Here is a 19,216-nt window from a genome sequence, read left to right on the forward strand (position 1 = left end):
AAGGAGAACTGTCTCCTTCCAGATGACCAACTATACCTTCAAAATTAGACAGGACACTAGGCAACGGTGTCTTTGAAATAAACAACTGTTGATATGTAGCCCACAGTCGGGCTTAGTACCTCCAGATGTCCCCTCCCAGGTGACTTTCTGACGGCCCTCTCTGAGCCTGTAGTGACTGCCTCATACTTCTCAGGCTGTTCCAGTTGGCAGCATCTCATCCCCATGAGTGGAAGTGTGGCCTCAGCCTGCCCAAAAGGACCCTTCCCAGCCTGCCTCTGAGTTACAGTAATCCGCTGGGCTTTTCATAAATGATGCTTCTATTCTGACCCGGTGCGCTACCACTATTATTATTTTGTTTATAGTTTAGAGGACTGTTCATTGCAAGCATAAAAGTGATTATTTAAAGAGTAATGGCACATTAGCTGGGCATGGTGGCGCACACCTTTAATCCTAGCAGTTGGAAGGCAGAGGCAGGCAGATCTCTGGGAGTTTGAGGCCAGCCTGGTCTACAGAGTGAGTTCCAGAACAGCCAGGGGTACATAATAGAGATAACCTGTCTCGAAAAACAAAACAAAACAACCAAAAAAAAAAAAACCCACATAAATAAATAAGACTTTTGGCATCACATACCTCTGTGAATATTGTGAAGTTACTGACTCTGAAATGATTCGGAAAAAATATAGATGTGGGAGCACATAAATTATATTTGTGTCATCTGTATGCACACACGCATGCACACGTGAATACACAAAAGCGTATGCACAGTGGGTAAGTACTGTGTTAGGTGCCATCTGGGAGATCGGCATGGGGATAATGTGAGAATTTTGTGCGCTGTTCCTGTAATTTCTTTGTCAAAATGAAAAGCATACAAGTGCTTATGTAAGTGAAGAGATTCAAAAACAACCCTATAATATTAGCATTAGTTATCACGACACTGGGGTCCCGAGACAGTTTTATGTTCTTTTTGGTTCGTTTGTATATCTAAATGTCCCATGATGCAGATGTATGACTTCTGCTTTGTGATAAGGACAAAAATCTTGGAAGCTCTAAGATCTTGTAAGGCTTTCAAAATTAATCTTCTTGGGTTAGATGCTAACCACGTGTCTACTCTAGATCTTCCTGAAAGATGAGGCTTAGACATTGCGTTCATTAACGTGTGGTCTGCTTATCTTGTCTTGGGTGAGTAGGTGTTTTCTTGTGTAATCAAAACAGAGGGAAAATAGTAGTTTCTAGAAAGCTGCTGGCAGTTCTCCAGCTCTCAAAAAGTAGTGGTAATGTCCTGGCTATCTTCCGAGACAAACAGACAAACAGACAAACCTCTCCTTGTCTGGCTTCCATTGGGTTTGGCCAATAGTGGGGAAGGAACAAAAAATACATGGGAAGGAATCCGGGGTAATTTTTCTTCTGGGTCCACCCCTACAGGCTTGCTTCCAGTCAGCCAATTACCCTCCTGGAAGGACATTGCATCTCTCTCACATATGTGGCCTTCTTCACTGGGCTCTTTCCTCCAAGTCTACCCGTGGAAATCACTAGCGGACACCCCGCTGCCTTAGCCTCTGCTTACATCCTTGAAGACAGTTCCTTTATTAAAGTCTATTGACCCAGTTTGAGAGTGTCATGTTTCCTACTGGGACCCTTAATAGGCTAGCGATGCTGGGTGTCTTGTGGTTTTAAAAGAAATGTCAGCAGGTGTTCCTGAGAGCCTTGGTGGGGGGAGGGGTCATTCTCTAGAGCACCTTCCTTGGCGGCTTGCCCAGTACTTTCTGGTACCACGGGAGCTAGCCCATAGGGAGGAGGTTTTCCGGTTAGATCCAGCTCTAATAATGTGAGTCCAGCAAGGGCTTCTATGGTTTTGAGAGTCACCATTGGAAAGGTGGTTTCTCATGCCTGGTACTAGGGACTTTGTTAGTCTATGACTATTATGGGGAGCACTGGGAGTCCAAGTAGCATAAATCCCTTTGCCCAGACCTTCTCTCTCTCTCTCTCTCTCTCTCTCTCTCTCTCTCTCTCTCTCTCTCTCTCACACACACACACACACACACACACACTCACACACCCATACATATATACACATAGACACACAAACTTACAATGTGTAATTTTAGGTAAATATAAAACAATATGATTCACTGAGACTTTATCAAACAACCTTGTCACTTGTCTGGGCTTCTGATTGGCCTCCCCTTCCCCAGCTGAAGCCCTTCTTCCTGCCTTCCATTTCCTAGTCCGTACGGCCGGTGGGTATCCTGCTATTTCCCTCTCACCCCGCCCCACCCAAACCCATGGTGTCTTTATATTTTCCTGGTTTCTTTGCCTATGCCATGTGGTTTACTCACATCTAAAGGTTTGGAGCTAGGAGCTGAAGATGAACGAGAACATGTGGTGTTTGTTTCCGGTCTGGTACCTAACACAGTGTAACCTTTTCTAGATCCATCCATTTACTTGCAGATTTCATTTTTCTTTACAGCTGATTAGTATTTCATTATACATAGATAGGTACCATAGGGTCACAGCATTAGGAAGGTTGAGAGCCACTGCCTTGGATGCTAGTGGAGCCTAGAGGGCAGACCCATTGTCCCCTTTAAGAAAGTTGAATAGGTGCAATCCAAGTATAGAATGCTTACATGCAGGAATAACCAGACTTGGTTTCCCAGCTGCGAGCTAATAAGACTGGCTTCTACCCTCAATATCCAGTTCACATTTGCCTGAAGTTTCAAGCCTTGGGTTGTATGTGGAAAGTCAACATAGGACGAAGATGCTGGGTCCTTCTCTCTTCATAGCCACTACTGCAGGTAAATTGTGGTTTATTGTCCATACAGAGGCCCCTGGTGATAGGTGCACCAGCTGGTACCTCTCAGGACAGCAGTGTGGGCCAGGCACGTCCACTGTAGCATGGCAGTCTGGGGAGGGAGAAGAGGGGAACCCCTGCTCTCAACCCACATTTTCCTAAAGAACAAAACCGAGGGTTTCTGGGGGTCTTGGCACCAGGCTTTTGAGCCCAAGCTTTCCTTGTTTTTATGCTAATGAGCTCAGACCCCTAAGGATACTCTCAGAATTGCAGAGACTTGCACCACATGAAGCTGAGAGGAGAGTCCTTAATGTTGGAGAACTTAATGTTGGACAAGACTGGGAAGGGCTGACCTGTGACTTGTATCAAATAGCATTGCTGTATCTCTTGCACAGTGAGAAGAGTGGATCCTGAAACCCTGTAATCCCAGACTTGCCCAACCTACCGGAGGAACTACTGCAGCACCTTAGAAATAGCCCCGGGGAATATGGCTGTGTCCCTGCTGGTAACCCACGAGCTTTCTGAGGACAGTGGTTTTGCTTTATCTGTCTTAATATCTGGGAAAAGAGGATGGTAGGATTTTTTTTTAATTAAGATTCCAGAACAGAAACTACCTGTATGTCACAGGAAATATACCAGGACAGGCTACACTAAGAACACACTGATAGTAATCCTCCACTTGGCCAGGGCCCCAAGGCAAGATGGCCTGTCACAAGGACACTAATGTCACCAAAATGAAGTAGAGGATCCAGACTGTAGCAGTCACTGCCATTATAAGAGAGATTAAAACCCCTCTGCTCGGCCTTGGAAAATGGTGATAGGAAAATAAACTATGCAACATTAGCAATCTCAGGAGAGAGGTGCAGAATAGAACATCCTGTAGAAGTCAACTTAAAAAACCTTAAAACTCTTTAGTGGATGCTGTTTCTTTGTTGTCGAATCTGGAAATCTATCGACGGAGATAAATGCCCCATCATGCATTAGATTAGTGTTTGAGTAATTAAGGAGCTGCTATGATGTGGAACAAACTTTAGTGGGGAGGAATTCTAAATCTCCCTTAATTGGGCAGAGTTGAGCGAATGGAACGGCTTATGTTGGTAGAAGCCAACTTATTGATTCAGGTGTTCTCTATTATGTGACACCTCTCTCTCTCTCTCTCTCTCTCTCTCTCTCTCTCTCCTTTCTATGTGTGTGTGTTATACATGTTCCCACATGTATACACAATCATGGGTGAAGGCTACAGCTGAGTTTGGAAGTCCCTTTTGATCATTTTCTACCTTACTTGTCAAAACAGGGTTTCTCAACTGAACCCCGGCTCAGACATGAGGCTAGTAGTCTAGCTAGCCAGCTTACTCAGGAAATCTCCTGCCTCTGCTTTCTCAGTACTGGAATTAAGGTAGACTGCCAGGCCCACCCGGAATTTACATGGGTAGTGGGAATTTCAACTTGCTTGGCCAGCACTTTAACTTTGGAGCTATCTCTCCACCCAGCCCCTGGATGTGACTTTTTGCAAAAATAAAAAAATAAACACTATAAACATAAAGAAATAAGTATAGAGATAATCATATGACATCTGAATCATTTTATGCTATGGAAGGAAAAGCAAAACCGAGATATCCAGTGCTAGGGATAATGGCTCAGTAGAGAGAGGGCTTCCTACCATGTACAAATCCCTGCGTTCAATTCCTGCACACATAAAACTAAACGTGGTGTACATGCCTGTACGTGTGATGTACATGCCTGTACGTGTGATGTACATGCCTGTACGTGTGATGTACATGCCTGTACGTGTGGTGTACATGCCTGTAAGTGTGGTGTACATGCCTGTAAGTGTGGTGTGCATGCCTGTAAGTGTGGTGTGCATGCCTGTAAGTGTGGTGAGCATGCCTGTAAGTGTGGTGTGCATGCCTGTAAGTGTGGTATGCATGCCTGTAAGTGTGGTGAGCATGCCTGTAAGTGTGGTGTACATGCCTGTAAGTGTGGTGTACATGCCTGTAAGTGTGGTGTACATGCCAGCTCTTGGGAGCAGTGGAAAGGAAGGAACTCAAGTTCAGGGTCGTTTCCAGCTACATCCTGAGTCTGAGGCCAGTCTGAGCTACATGAAACTCAGGATTTTTGTGAGTTTTTTTTTTCTCCTTTTTAGCTGCTCAGGATGTCTCTCTCCTTGACATGAATGGTATAAAAGCAGTAATCACACCGTCAAAAGTGTAGTTCCCTCTCCTTAAGAAGAAACACTTGAGTAATGGAAAATATTGACAGGAACCCCCAGGGAAATCTCTCTTTGTTAGGTTCAGACCCCTGCAAGCACATATTACTCTGTAGCAATATTATTTTTCATTGAGTGTGATAGTTACATTAAATCATAAATTGTATGTTTCAGTCACAAGATTCAATTAGTGATTTACTTCAAAAATATCAGTGGGTCATTTGTCGATATTTCTTAATAATTTAGTCTGCAGGCTCACTACTGTTCTTGTCATTACTGTCCTTTTCTTTCTCTTTTCTTTGAGGTGCAGGGTGTTATGAGACAGGACCTCAAACTCACCACGTGGCAGATGGCCTTGAACTTCTGATCTATTATTTCATTTGCGCCGGGAATTTATTTCCCACTATCTTTCTCCGGCCTAATGTTCTCATCCCCTTTGCACCCAGCTTAAATTCTATGCTCTGTCATTGCACATACGCCACCCACTTACCGGTGCTTGCCCACACTGATTTCTTTTGAGTCAAACTAAAGCGGTTAACTCAGCTTGTCTGCCCAATCTGTGCCTAAATCCATGTGGTTAAATGAAGTCGCAGTGAAATTCTTCAGGCTGCCTGGCAACCACACGTCCTGGTTGATTTCTCTCTCAGTTTCCCCAGTGACTAAGTTACACACCTCCCTCTTCAAACCCTACAAGCTCATGCGCTAGTCTCAAACTTGGTTGGTGACATTTCTCTTTTGGAACTCCCTGAGAATTTCTGAGCGATCATTAAGACCTTCCAGTGACTCCCACAACCACTTCTACCCACTGTCTACCACACAGTTTGATTTAAGATGAAACTCCCATGCAGCTAGTGGAAGCCCATCCTCCCGTGCATCCACTAGACCTCACTGTTCTTGTCTGCAGAGGGAAAGAGTTCTAGCACTTTCTGTCCTGCACTAACAACTTTTTACTGCCTCTTGGGTTATTTTCATTAACAGGTTAATTTCTTTCCCATCTTTAATCCCAAAAGTCGCTTATCTTGTCTCTGTTTTTTCCAGCCGATTTCCACTCCATTTCTTTATAAACCAAACCCCTCACAATAGTGCCTTATCCTTGTGGTCTTCAGTGTCTTCGCTTTTTTCTTGAGTTCATGGCTCCTGCCACCCCACCACACTTAGCTCTTACGGTGTCACCAGTAACTGACTGAGAGCCAGAGAGATGGTCAACTCCCCAACCCTCGGCCTGACTTAGCAACCACTTAGCAACCACATCTCATGATGGTGGACCACTCCCATTTTATGTGCTTTCTTTGTGAGGCTCTGGGAACATTTTGCTCTTGGCTTTCTTTCTGCCTTACTGTGTCTGTCTCTTTTGCTGGATCCTAGCCTTTCTGACTTCCTCATGAATGGATGCTCTTGGGACCAACTTTAACCTCTTCCCCTTCACTCTCCATAGTTATTTTTGTTTATGTGATTCAGACTTACAGGTCTAAATAACATCTATATATGTTGTTGCTGTTGTTGTTTTTCTATTGAGACCAGACTTTCTCTAAGACTTATTTTGCTGCCTATTCAAAATTTTCTACTGGGATGCCCAATACACAAAAGTCCAACATGCCCCAAATGGATGCTTTTTCTTCCCAACAAATCTGCCCCACTTCTGGCTTTCCTCGGTTAAGCTGATGGAAACTCTATCCCAGATGCTTTGGTCAAAGACCTCTGAGGCTCCTGGACTCTTTCTTTTCATCCCAATAGTAAATCTTTTAGGGAAGTCTAAAGGCTTTTCCTTTAAAAGCTATTCGCATTTGATTTCTTCTCCTTATACCTCTTACCATTGGTTTGATCCAAGGCAACATAATTTCCTAGCTAGATTAATGAAATCATTCCCTATCGGACCAAAGAATATGTTTTACTCTGAGAAGAAAACAAATTCATCGCAACAGCTTTTGAGTACATACGGTCAAGCACCCCCTCCTTTCTGCCTGTTAGTGTGCTGCAGCCATGTTACCCGTGTCTCGGCCTCAGCCCCTAGCTGTGTTCTCCTCCTGGAATGCTTTTATCTGCTGGCTGACTTCCTCACCTGCTTCAAGTCTTCCTTTGTATCTTTTGTGCACAACAAAGCCCTCAACCTAACTCTTACTCCCAACTAGCACCCTCAAGTCCCCTTAGCATCTCTGCTTTTTCCTAATTCCACATCTTCTAGCACCTACCCATTCTATAATTTATTTCTTGTTTATTTTCTATATTTCTTTTGGAATATGAAAGAGCTTTCTTTGTGTTCACCTTTCCCCCAACATGCCTATGGCAGTGTCTGACACATTGAAAATGTCCGATAAACAATGACTGGACAGCACGGTCAAGGAAACCTGGTGTTTTAAAGAGCAAAGTCAAGGCTACATGACAGGGCCAGAGGGAAAGACTTTCCCATCACCTCGGGGCCTTCCTGTGCATTCCAGCGCAATCCATTGCTGACCCCTGCTGGAACTCACTGACCACGTTGCCATCCCTCCCTTGATGGGGCAGGAAGCTCTAGAGCTCCCTGGGGACCAGCAGTAATGACCAGATTCTATAGTCATTGTCTCTGCCATCTACCGGTGCCTTCATTCACATAAGGCAGCAAGTGATGCAGCTCTTCTCTGTCTTGGTCTTTTCCTGATTCTTGGGGGCTTGCAAAAGACAAAGTACAGCTTCCTTTGCCTTCCTTATATTGACAAAAGTCTTCACTTAGAAGGGCTTAGAGAGGAAAAGCAAAATGTTTTTTTAAAAAAAGAAAAATAGAGAGATTTTTTTTCCCTCCCTTTGCTTTTGCCTTCAAAACTAGAACCCCATCTTTAAGCAAACCAAAAATAGACATAAGGGGGAAAATTTGTTTTGAAAAATATTGTGCGTTCTTCCTTTCTTCTTTTCTATGTGACTATTCTCCTTCAGTTAGAGCTCATCCAGGTTGCTAGGACTCTACTTCATCATGCGCATTTGATCACCAACTCAATAGCAGTCCTGAAATGTTTGTTGGGAAAGGAAAGGGGAACCCGAAATCTCCAAGTCTGGCAATATTAAGAGCAATGCACATAGCCTGAATCCAAACTTTTACTGTATGCAGTCAGTGGGTAGAGAAAATTAGGATGTTAGCACCTCCCGAGTGAGAAAGTCAAGTGTTTTTCCCGTTTGAAGAGCCAAGGGCTGCAGGGAGGCTAGAAGGATTGGAACAGAGTTGGATACTTAGGTCCCTGAGAAGAAGCCCATTAGTCCCTCCTTCTATATGCCAGGACGGGGGAGGCACCATGATACTAGGAACCCTGTATACACTAAGGCAGAATCTGTAATGTCTGGGTAAGTTCCTCACTTCTACTCCATGCCTCCGGATAGCAGGTACCTTGGTGACATTTACCAAGCGTAGACATCTATGCAGATGGCTTCTGTTTGTACCCAGCTCCCTGGGGCTTTCGTGGGATATGGAGGAGAACCAGAATTTTTTTTTTTATTTCACACTTTGGCTGGAGTGAGCAGGCATGCTGAGAAATCTGAAAGCCCCAAAGTCCGCACTGCAGATAAGATGGTCATACTCAGTGGGGATGTCACGAAGAGCAGATTTAGCCAGACCTCAGACTCCAGCCTGAACACCAGAAAGGCAGCAAAACAAAACAGGAACAAAACCCAGACAAGATCTGTTATAATTCTTTGGGTACAATCACAATTTGCCCAGAAACTTCCACCCTGGCCATAAGCAGGGAAAATGAGTGAAGAGCCAGAGACCAGCATTGCACACCATCCTGAAAGCACTTCCTGTCTACTGTTCTGAGCTTACATAAACTCCCCAACATTCAGAAACCATGGCAAGAAGATGGGGAGAAGTCAGCTCCAAAAGAGTTTGAATTTTGAATTGATTCCACTTTTATCTCAAAAACAAAATTAAGCAGAATGGGAATATTTTTAACTGAACAAATCGAAATTAATTCTGTTACCTTAATTGACAAATTTGCATTTTTCCTCTGTCACTAATGAGGGTGGGAGCTTCTTAATCAGAGGCAGGGAGCTATAGATAAGAAAGAACACAATGGTTTCTCCTTCAAATTGATTTGCAAGTGTTTGTACATTTGGTTTTGCTCATCACTCCCTTTACAGAGCTACACACTCTGAAGGCGCTGCTGGTGTTCAGGGTCAAACCCTGAATCCTCAATAGCTATTCTGAGTTACTAAGATGGGCGCATGTATTGTGGAAGAGGGGTAGGGAGCTTCTCAAAGGATTCACATTGTTCCTCTGTGATATTTGCTGACATTTGCTGCCTCTGCACCTGCTGTGAAATTACAGCCACAGAGGTAGCGAAGTCAAAACCCTTTGCCCCAGTGACAGAAAGGCCACCATAGCTCCTGAACTGACAGCCCTCCAATAGAGGCAAAAGGTCTTAGGTGGCTTTTGGTTGATTCTTAGTATATTTTTTGTTCTATATAAAATAAGTCTTTATCCTGCTAATGGTTCATGCTTTGAATTTGGACTTGACATTGCAGCATGTCACATTTGCTTGCTTTTATTAACATTTACCCAGTACGTGCTTTTGTATTCCAACACCTGTGCGTATTTATGTTCTTGAGCAGCGTTTCGTTGTGAAGCTTGCACTTACATAAACTCTGAACTTCCCTGCTCCTGTCTCCTGAATGCTGGGATTACAGGGTGAACCATGGAACCGGGATGCTTCTGGCTTTTAAATAATAATTTTCTTCTCTTTAAAATATTTTTAAAACGTTAGCCTTTTTAGCTGTTTCAAGTAATATATAAAGGGACGGTGCTCCTGTCACTCTTAACCCTGTACTTTTCTTTAAATGCCTGTTGATCACTTGGCCGCTTTGTGTGTACATGAGTGTAGCCCCTCATCTCTTGAAGCTTGGCTCTTAATATAACCTGGATATTAATATTCCGAGTGCTATTGCTTTTCTCAGATTTAACATTTATTTACTTATTGGTTTTCAAATATAAGCTATTTTTAAATTTTTATTTAGCCAAATTCTTTTCCTTATTGATTTTTTTTTTTTTTTTGCCCAGCATGGATAAGGCCCTGTGTTCAAGTCTTATCCCCTCAATAAATAATTCAATATCTAAAAATAAAATTATGTCATAACCATGACAGCTTTCCTTGTTTAATGACAGTAGAGAGATTTGTCAACATTTTTAACTTTAAACGGTTTAAGTATTTACCATGAGGAATTTATCTTTTTGGAAGCTGTGCGGTAGAGAGCAATGTTGTTTTGCTTCCCTTTCCTCATGATTTCTGTAGCATTTATCACCCCGTCTATTTTTTCCTGTACTTACATGAAGTAGCTTTGTTCCTACCCATCAGGAATCCTATTTGTAGGTTTATTTATGAGGTTTTTATTCAATTCTTCCTATCCATTTGCCAGCTACTACACTGGACTATGGTGTTTAATCATTTCAACTTGATCATATTTTGACATCGGCCAAAACAGTTTCCCTTCTTTACTTCTGGTTCTTCTGAGGTCTCTCTCTCTCTCTCTCTCTCTTTCTCTCTCTCTCTCTCTCTCTCTCTTTCTCTCTCTCTCTCTCTCTCCTCTATGATGAGAGCTGAGGTAAATAGTTTGCCTAGCATTCTTGAGGCTCTGGCTTCAAAAAAGAAAAGAGAAAGAGGAAAAAAGAAAATCAGGACAAAGCAGGCAAACTCAGTGGAGAGTCATGGGGGGTTGGAAATGGTACTAACAATTTAGGCAAATCTGAAGGAAGAACTAATATTTCCCAGAATCACCAGATTCCACCACCCGCAGACATGACCTCTACTGTTTACTCCCACTTCTTCCGTCACTCAGTAACAGTTTTACAGCCGCCTCCACAAAGGTTGTAAATGCTGTTTCTTGCTATAATGTGTGGAATCTTTTAGTCTATTATATTTTCTGGTTGATGATTGCTGAACTATGAACTATGAAATATGAAATGGGCTGGATTTTTTTATTCAGCCATTATGTTGATATATCATTATTGTTGAATTGATCTTATCTTGCTGATACGGACTTCATGGAATTGTGATGTTTTTCTTTCTCATTTGATGCTGAATTCAAACTTCTAATATTTGGTTTAGGAGTTTTGCATTTGTTTTCATAGATTAAATAGATATATTTATTCTTTATCGTTTGTCTTTTTTGGTATTAGAGCTAATTGTATAAATAGATAAACTCATCTTTTTTTTTTTCCTATGCTCTGGAGCAGTTTATAAGAGTTAGAAGTAATCTATTTTTTTAAGCATCCATAGAGGCCAGAAAAGGGCTCGAGATCCCCTAGGATTGTAGTTACATAAGGTTATGAGACACCATGCTGGGGCTGGAACTGCATCCTGGTCCTTCGGAAGAGCAGCCATTCCTGCAACCATCTCTCCAGCTCCCACGAAGCAATCTATGTTTTATAGATTTGTATAACTTGCTTATACAAATGCCTAACATTCTGGAGAATAGATCCTCTACTACTATTTCTCTTTCAGATTTTCTGTATTGTCTTAGGCCATTTTCAAATTCTATATTCTTCTTTTTTTTTTTTTTTTTTTTTTTTTTGTTTTTCGAGACAGGGTTTCTCTGTGGCTTTGGAGCCTGTCCTGGAACTAGCTCTTGTCTATATTCTTCTTATAAAATTATCCACCATTTCCTATTGATGCTAAGTTATTTGTATTATTCTCTTAAAATCAAAGCTTCTGCCGGGCGGTGGTGGTGCACGCCTTTAATCCCAGCACTCAGGAGGCAGAGGCAGGCGGATCTCTGAGTTCGAGGCCAGCCTGGTCTACAAGACCTAGTTCCAGGACAGGCTCTAGAAACTACAGGGAAACCTTGTCTCAAAAAAAAAAAAAAAAAAAAAAAACCCAAAATCAAAGCTTCTACTCATGTGGTACATGATTTTGTCCTTTTTCCTGAGATTGTCTCTGTGCCAACTCTCTTATTTTTAATCCTTTTTACCTTTAAATAAAATGATTTTTATTAGGCTTTTAAAGGTTTTGCCTATACTAATTTTGTCTTCTGTTTCACTAATTTCTTCTTTTAAACTTTTGAAAACATTGTCTTACTAAGATTGTTTTTGGATCTCATAATCACGTCCCACCTCCTGCTTGTGTGAAAGTTTAAATCACACATACAATATGTGTGTGATTATGTAATAGGTTCTTGGAGGCCATAGCACTGTCTGGGAGGTCCTCTACCTTTAAGAATCTCTTTTAAAAACTGCTCTGTGCTCACTGTCTTTCTAACTGAGACTACGGGGCCATGGCATGTCTCCCATGCATTTGCTTGTCTCCCTTTTCTTCTATAGCTGAGAACCTTAGTTCGTTTACTTTCAGCCTTTCTTTGACCCAAGAAAAGGTCCAGGCTACAGACTACATTTCTAGCCTTAGCACTATTCACAGTCTGCATTATATTGTGTGTTTTCATTCACTTCCATATTTTAGTTAATCTCTCTTTTTATCTCAGTTATGTAGAACTTTGCTTTTAGACTTCCAAAATTATAATGGCTTAATTATAATTTAATATTATGTTTATATTCTTTTACATAATATAAATATATTATATATAATTAATATGTTAATAAAATAGATGTATTTTATGTTACTGTCTGCTTGATTATTAAGCTATTTTATCTTATCACATATTTGGGTAAGAATGCTTGCAAACTTTCAACATCTTGGTCTGATATTTGCGAAGGCTTTTGATAGACATTCTTTACCAACTCAGAAATCATCATTTACTACTGGTTTCCTCGTAAATTAAATAACAAATTGGCGTTTTGTTTTTAACACATACTTATTTTGGAGACTACTAAGATGTTCATTTTTCTTTCCTGCTTAACTTCTTAAATTCATTTGATTAATTATTTGTACATATTTCTGAGTCTTGTCTTCCTCTGTTTTCTCCTGCAGATCTAATTATTTCGCTCTTAGAATCATCTAGTATCCCTATATCAGGACCAGAAGGATGAGTTCTCATTATTTTCTCTGCAAACTTAGGCAGGTGCTTCCCAAAATTTTTGTAAACCCCAGATCTCCAGTAGAAATGGGGATTTCTCTGAAAACTTGCTTTCCTTTTTTTGTTAGATATTTTTCCCGTCACCTCCTCTAATTTAGTAATGATTACAGTGTCACCCTCCTTTATAATCTTGTCTTAAATAGTATTTCTTGGTTTTATTTTTCTTTTTATATCAATACTCTCACCCAAAACTGCAATCTTTCTTCTTAAGAAATTTGTTTCCTCTAACTTAATAAACCACTTCCTTTTACTTTTTCCACTGGCTTCTCTTTTGAATTCAGTTCAAAACTTTGAATCTGAATTTTGAATTCACACATATGACACAACCCTTTTAAATATATTTTCTGCCTTTGGGTTTATAATATGACATTGCGTCTCTCTTTCTTGAACTTCCATGTAATGCATACTCTGTTCTTTTTTATGTATCTATGATAAAATCAATTCTTTATCTGTGGCTGAACACAGAGAATTTCAGTTGAGTAGGTCCCTGAAATTCCATTTTGGTGGCTTACACAGTCAACAAATCTAACAACAACTAGGAACAAACACAGACAGCGTACCTACTCCATGTGAAGTAGAGAACGTGGCCCCTCCCATCAGTCTTTCTTTGATTCTATGAAAAGATGCAATTCAGGTCAAGATCAGGGCGAATCAAGTTTGGAAATGGATCTAACGCTGTGTGGTAATTTCTAGCACAATTTTAGGGCGAGGGCCTTCTAAGCTTGTGTTCTAAAGTATAGGGGGAGTTTGGAACCTAAAGTCAGCACTTCCCATTGAGGTTGGGAATAAAGGCAGCAGAAAAGGGTTCATTCAGTTGTGTAACACATTTCCCTTTCTGCAGCAAGTTTGTCTCAGCTGCATCTATGAGAATCAAGATGAGCCTCCGGTGTGGCCCATTTTTGCAAACCTTAATCTCCAATGTCTTTCGAAAGCAATGATTTAGAGGTAAAACATTGTTGGCATAAGCTGTTTGGACTTGAAAAACTCAAAGAACTGCAAGATTCAAGCTAACTAAAGCTTTAAAGCTGTGTCCTAGCAATTAGACACCCCATTTCAGCCCCTTAATCCCAGTCAGAGTGCCTAATCAAGATTGAACATCAAAGGCACACTTACGTATGTTAGGGATTAAAAGAGAAATATATATATATATATATATAATATATATATAATGTATTTCCCTCCAAGTTCTTAATAAAATGAACAATAGATACAGCGATAATAACCAAAATATCAGTACTTTGCCGATAAAGCTATATCATGATCAATAAGGGCTTTCTAATTCTCTGTGTCCCCAACATCACCCAATTCTTAGACTTTGGGTGACTCACTCAAAGGAAGACATACAAAAGAAACACTTACCTGGACAGCAGTGTGGGCCATGATGTCCTCAAGGTAGTTAAGAGCCAGATTATCTTCAGGCCTGCCTCTGGAAGGCAGATCTGGGTCTCAGCCAGTGTGATGAGCACATGAACTCAGAATCGGAGCTGTGTGTATGCACACCAAAGCAGGAGTCACGGGAGAGAGCAGGATGGAGAATAGACCATGGCCTGATTCCTGGTGCCCCAACTAGAGATTGTAATCTTTTTCTAATGGGAGAAGTGAGAGGTAGGTGGGGCAAAGAGAAATATTTCAAAATGATCCTTTGCTTGAAAAGGAACAGAGAAATAGGGACAAATAATAGATCATTGCCTCCATAGGCAGGGTCAGCCTGTTCCCTTCACCTCCTCTAAGCAAGATAAGAAATACATTTGTATTTCCAAGGTCAGACTTGGAATTAATTTCCAGCTTCCAACCCAGATTTCAAGAAGACTTCTATTAATAGATTCTGTTACTAGTTCATTCCTATATCAGATCTGAGGAGAAGAGGGTGGGGTAAGGATAAAGGGGTTCAGCCCAAATCCAACCAATCCCCAGAAACATTTCCTCCCTAAGCCTGGTTTGATAGACAAAATGTAGAAACAGGAATTCCAAGAGATTCAAAATGTTCTCCTAAGGTATCTCACTCATAACTATTTCTCAGAACCTGCTGGAGCACAAAGAAAAATGTTCAGATTAAGAAAGACCATTAAAAAAATTCCTGTCTCTTTTATCTGTCCACTGTGGAGTGCTGAGTGTCTCTTTGATTGGCACTCTAAGACCTGATGGCAGTAGACTATCAGAGGGCATTCTCAATGAAAGTCCCCGAGGTAGAAGCCTACTGTGGACATTACTGAGACCTTGAAAATTGAAAGTTATGTATCAGTTGGAAATCTAAGTATTTTTTTAAACTTAATTCCAGAATGGTTAATAGCAGTTCTTGTTAGCTTATTTAGTTCGTTTACCCAATGGTAAATCCTCTACTGAAAGGATAAAGAGAAAACTTTACCTCACTGGGTCCCATAGGACCCGAACTATCTAGCCTCGCATGAGGAAACAGACAAGCTATAGGGATTCTTAATTCTCTTAAGGGATTCTTAATTCTCTTACTAATTTAAAAAAAGAAAAAAAATAACCTTTAAAGTTAAGATTTCCTCTTCCTCTGTGTAATTCAAGAGAAATCCCATCTGCTTTGCTCTTCATGCCCTTATGATAAAATACTGAACCTCTTGAGGGCTATAGGCCCCCTTCTTTGGGCTAATCCAAGGATCCCACCCCTCACATAGCTTATGAGAACCTAGCTGCATTCCAATGCCATGTTTGTGCTCATTTATTCTCTCACGGATGCCTCAATGCCCAGGACCAGGAAAAGAAGAGAGACCAACACTAAGAGTTAGTCCATTAGCCCCAAAGGAAAGGTTTCTCCCAGGCTGCCAAAGAACCATTCTCACTTTAAAACCACAGCGTGTGGGCATGAGAAAGGACTTCACCTGGGAGGCAGTAGCAGGTGGATCTCTGCGAAGTTCAGGCCAGTCTGGCCAGTCTGGTCTACGGAGCGAGTTCCAGGACAGCCAGGGCTTCACAGTGAAACCCTGTCCCCCTACCCCCAAGAAATAATAAACAAATAAATAAATGAATAAAAAGAAGAGGAAAGGAAAGAGAAGGGTTTAGGTATTTATTAAATACAACAGCCAAAGGACTCGGGGAGCCACTCAGCATGAAAGATTTACAGAAGCGGTAGAAAGCAGGAGGAGGGGGCAGGTGGAGACAGGTAGGCTCTTTTTGTCTCAGGTCGCAGGGAGTGCGAAAACGGGGACACAAGCACGAAGGAAGGCTATTTAAAAGTCAAACACTTCACTTTTACTCACAGCTCTTGCCAGAAACTTAGCATATAACTTTCAAGATAACTTAAGCTTCAGCATTTAAATATATAGAACAGGGGAGAACAATTTGCTTAATCGGGTGCCTCTTAGGCTCCCACGAGATTACAACATCCGTTACAAGTTGATTGACGGGGTGCTCTAAGATATTCAGGAGGGGACCATAGGGAACCTTATCAGGTTAGGAAAGGCCTACTAGCCTCATATTTAGTGAAAGGAACACATACAGGCACAGGCACAGGCACAGGCACCAATGATTTCAATCTACAGTAGCTAGGACACACCACAGAAAAAATACTTCTGATGTCCGATTCCTTCAAGGGGGCAGATGGGCCCTGAGGTCCTAACTGAAGATTCTGTCGTTAGAGGAAGATGCTCCTGTTTCATAATAGCTATTATCTAGTTGCCCCGTCTCCAAATCCAAGACAGCAGCGCTCTAAAACAAACCAATCTCTCACGTTTTTCCCCTCACCCACCAACTCACCTGTAACAGAAACAACACTGTACAGACCTCCACAGAAATTCAATCCTACTTAGCCACTAAGAAGTGAATAGACTCTACCACGCCTGAGATTACACAGGGTGAGGCAGCGGGAACTTCATCTCTCTGTTTCTATCAATGGTTGTGAAAAGTCTTGTTTCGCACCCGTCCCACCCAAAAGTGACATGAGCTTGCCTTCTAGGTGAAGGAGAAAGTATTTCAGACCAGCTTTTTCTCTCTGGTGCTATTATGATTGTTTTCTAATTACTTAATCAATCTCCTCATAGTCGTGAGCCAGAAAGTTACCACCCCTGAGAAGGAATTTTTTTTTTTTAAGAGGAAAAGGGCCAAAACGCAAGCGCAGGGTTCCACATTATGCTATAGGAACTGCAAGCAGACCCATACCACTCCCCAGGCACAAAAAGCACATCCCAGCCATACATCCACAAAGCAGAGGTAGCTGGGACAATTGGGAGAGTGGAAGACATTAGCTTCCCATCAACCTGGAACTCTTGTTTAAAAGATAATAGAAATAAATTAGTAAACATTGCTGTTTACAGAAATAGAAATAATTTCTGTTTCCAAAGGCCTCTCATCATCCAAGTCTGAACACTTCCAAGACTGCCACCCTGGATACCATCGCCAAAGTCCGCCCTGGTCAATGACTGTGACATCAGAGTCTTTTTGGACTGGGAGTTCCTCAAGCATCAGAGAATTCAGTTTTACATCTCTGGTTCTGTGGAAGGAAGAATCTTCAGTACGTTGAAGAGTCCCGGAAGTTCATCCCTTCTCCTCGGTTCCTAACTGGTTGCTTTGAAGCAACAGTTCCTTTCAGATGGTAATTGCGTTCCTTTCAGATGGTAATTGCGGAAGACTCTTCTGGCTCCCAGTCCTTCTCCGAAGTCCCACAGGCTCGTCTGGAATCCACCCTCAGAGCGGAGCAACCCGTCCTCAGAGCGGAGCAACCAGTCTGTGCCTTGGTCTAAGGACCCTGGAAAATAGGAATGGACAGAGAAAAGGACAATGGCCTGGGCGGGAGTGGGGAGGGTGGGAAGGGACTGTGCTCGAGGGAAAGACAGACCGCAAGGACAGTCCTACAGTCAAGCAGTGAAGCTGGTCTCCTGGCCAGAGCCAGAGCTGGAGTCGGAACCAGAGCTTTCCGCCATGGCTGGGGGTTGTGGCGCGGGGCGGGGGGTGCGACGACGCCCCCGGTACTCGATCATGTCAGGATGGTAAGTCGGATGGCGACGGGCATGCTTGGTCAAGTGATCGCTTCGGGAGAACTGCTTGGGGCACAGCGGGCAGGAGAAGCGCTTTTCACCGGTGTGCGTCCTGTAGTGGCGGGCCAGCTCGTCAGAACGCGTAAACTTCTTGTCGCAGTCGAGCCAGTCGCAGGAAAAGGGGCGTTCCCCCGTGTGGGTGCGTTGGTGTGACTTGAGGTGCGAAGACTTGTAATAGGCTTTGTTGCAACCCGGGAAGGCGCACTGATGTCGCTTGGATGCGGGTGTAATCGGCCTTCTCCGGAACGTCGGGCCCATTGCCGGCGAGGGGTGGGCCCCTGGGGGCCCCTCGGGCCCCTCGGGCCCCTCTCCGCTGTCATCGGGGTCTTCTTGGGCATCAGGTGCATTCAGGATGGCAGGCTCACCGCAGGAGCTCTCAGCTCCGGATAACTCCTCCTCCAAGAAGGCCGGGACCGGCTCGGAGCACCCAGTGGGGATGGAGCACCAGGTCGGCTCACAGCAGCTAGTTGAGGCACACGGGACTTCTCCAGAGGTCTCCCAGGAGCCTTCCCGGGCACCGCAGCTTAGATCCGCCAAAGCGCTCGCAGCCAGCAGGTGGGGGGCTCCATCGCCCTCGTCAGGGCTAGGGGAGGAGATCTGGAGGACCGGGGGGATCCACAGCACCCCCCGTGTCCCGGAACCCGTCCCCGCCGACTCCCGTGGCACCGCACCCACCTCGGAGACAGCTGCGGCTCCCGCTCCCTCGGGGTTCGTTGCGCGATTGTGCAGCACGGGTCCGGTGGACATAGACACCAGGCACTCGGCTGCGAAGTAGTCCATGCAAGCCACGGCGGCCGACATGCTGGCGGCGCCCGTTTGCGGGCGAGCGCCGTCCGAGCTCGGCTCGCCGAGGGCTGGAGAGTCCCCCGGAGCGTCCGTCCCGCCGCTCGGAGCCGGACAAGCCGGAGACCGGTGCGCGCCGCTTGCTGTCCCGCAGCCGCCGCGGCCGGCGCTGAACCCGCCCCGCTTGACGCGCCCCTGACGCTCTGGAGCCTGAGGGGGTGGCGGGGACCCGCCCGGGCCCGAGGACACCCCTGGATCGCGCTGCCGCGCGGGCTAAGGCATTCCCAGCAGCCTGAGAAATTATCTTGTCTGCGCTCTCTCTCCGCTGCTGGCGAGCCAGGTAATTTCAATGCGCGCAGTCCCGGATCGCAACTTCTGGGCAGCCTGCCGGTCTCGCCCCCCCCGCGCCCCTGATCCCTGGCCAGCTGGGTGTCCAGCGGAGTCCTAGAAACTTTTTTT

General features: G+C 43.6%; 1 protein-coding gene across 1 annotated transcript; it reads right to left on the reverse strand.

Moving 5' to 3' along the window:
- Nucleotides 1-17,794: 17,794 nt before the first annotated feature.
- Klf14 (Kruppel like factor 14) lies at nucleotides 17,795-18,775 on the reverse strand. The gene has a single exon (XM_038320952.1). The coding sequence runs from the start codon at nucleotides 18,773-18,775 to the stop codon at nucleotides 17,795-17,797; it is 981 nt and encodes a 326-aa protein (XP_038176880.1).
- Nucleotides 18,776-19,216: the final 441 nt, after the last annotated feature.

This window comes from Arvicola amphibius, chromosome 2 (genome assembly GCF_903992535.2).
Source record: "Arvicola amphibius chromosome 2, mArvAmp1.2, whole genome shotgun sequence".
Classification (NCBI taxonomy): domain Eukaryota; kingdom Metazoa; phylum Chordata; class Mammalia; order Rodentia; family Cricetidae; genus Arvicola; species Arvicola amphibius.

Bases quoted from the DNA above. Each gene is read 5' to 3' on its own strand.
- Klf14 (XM_038320952.1), bottom strand. From the start codon at position 18,775: ATGTCGGCCGCCGTGGCTTGCATGGACTACTTCGCAGCCGAGTGCCTG.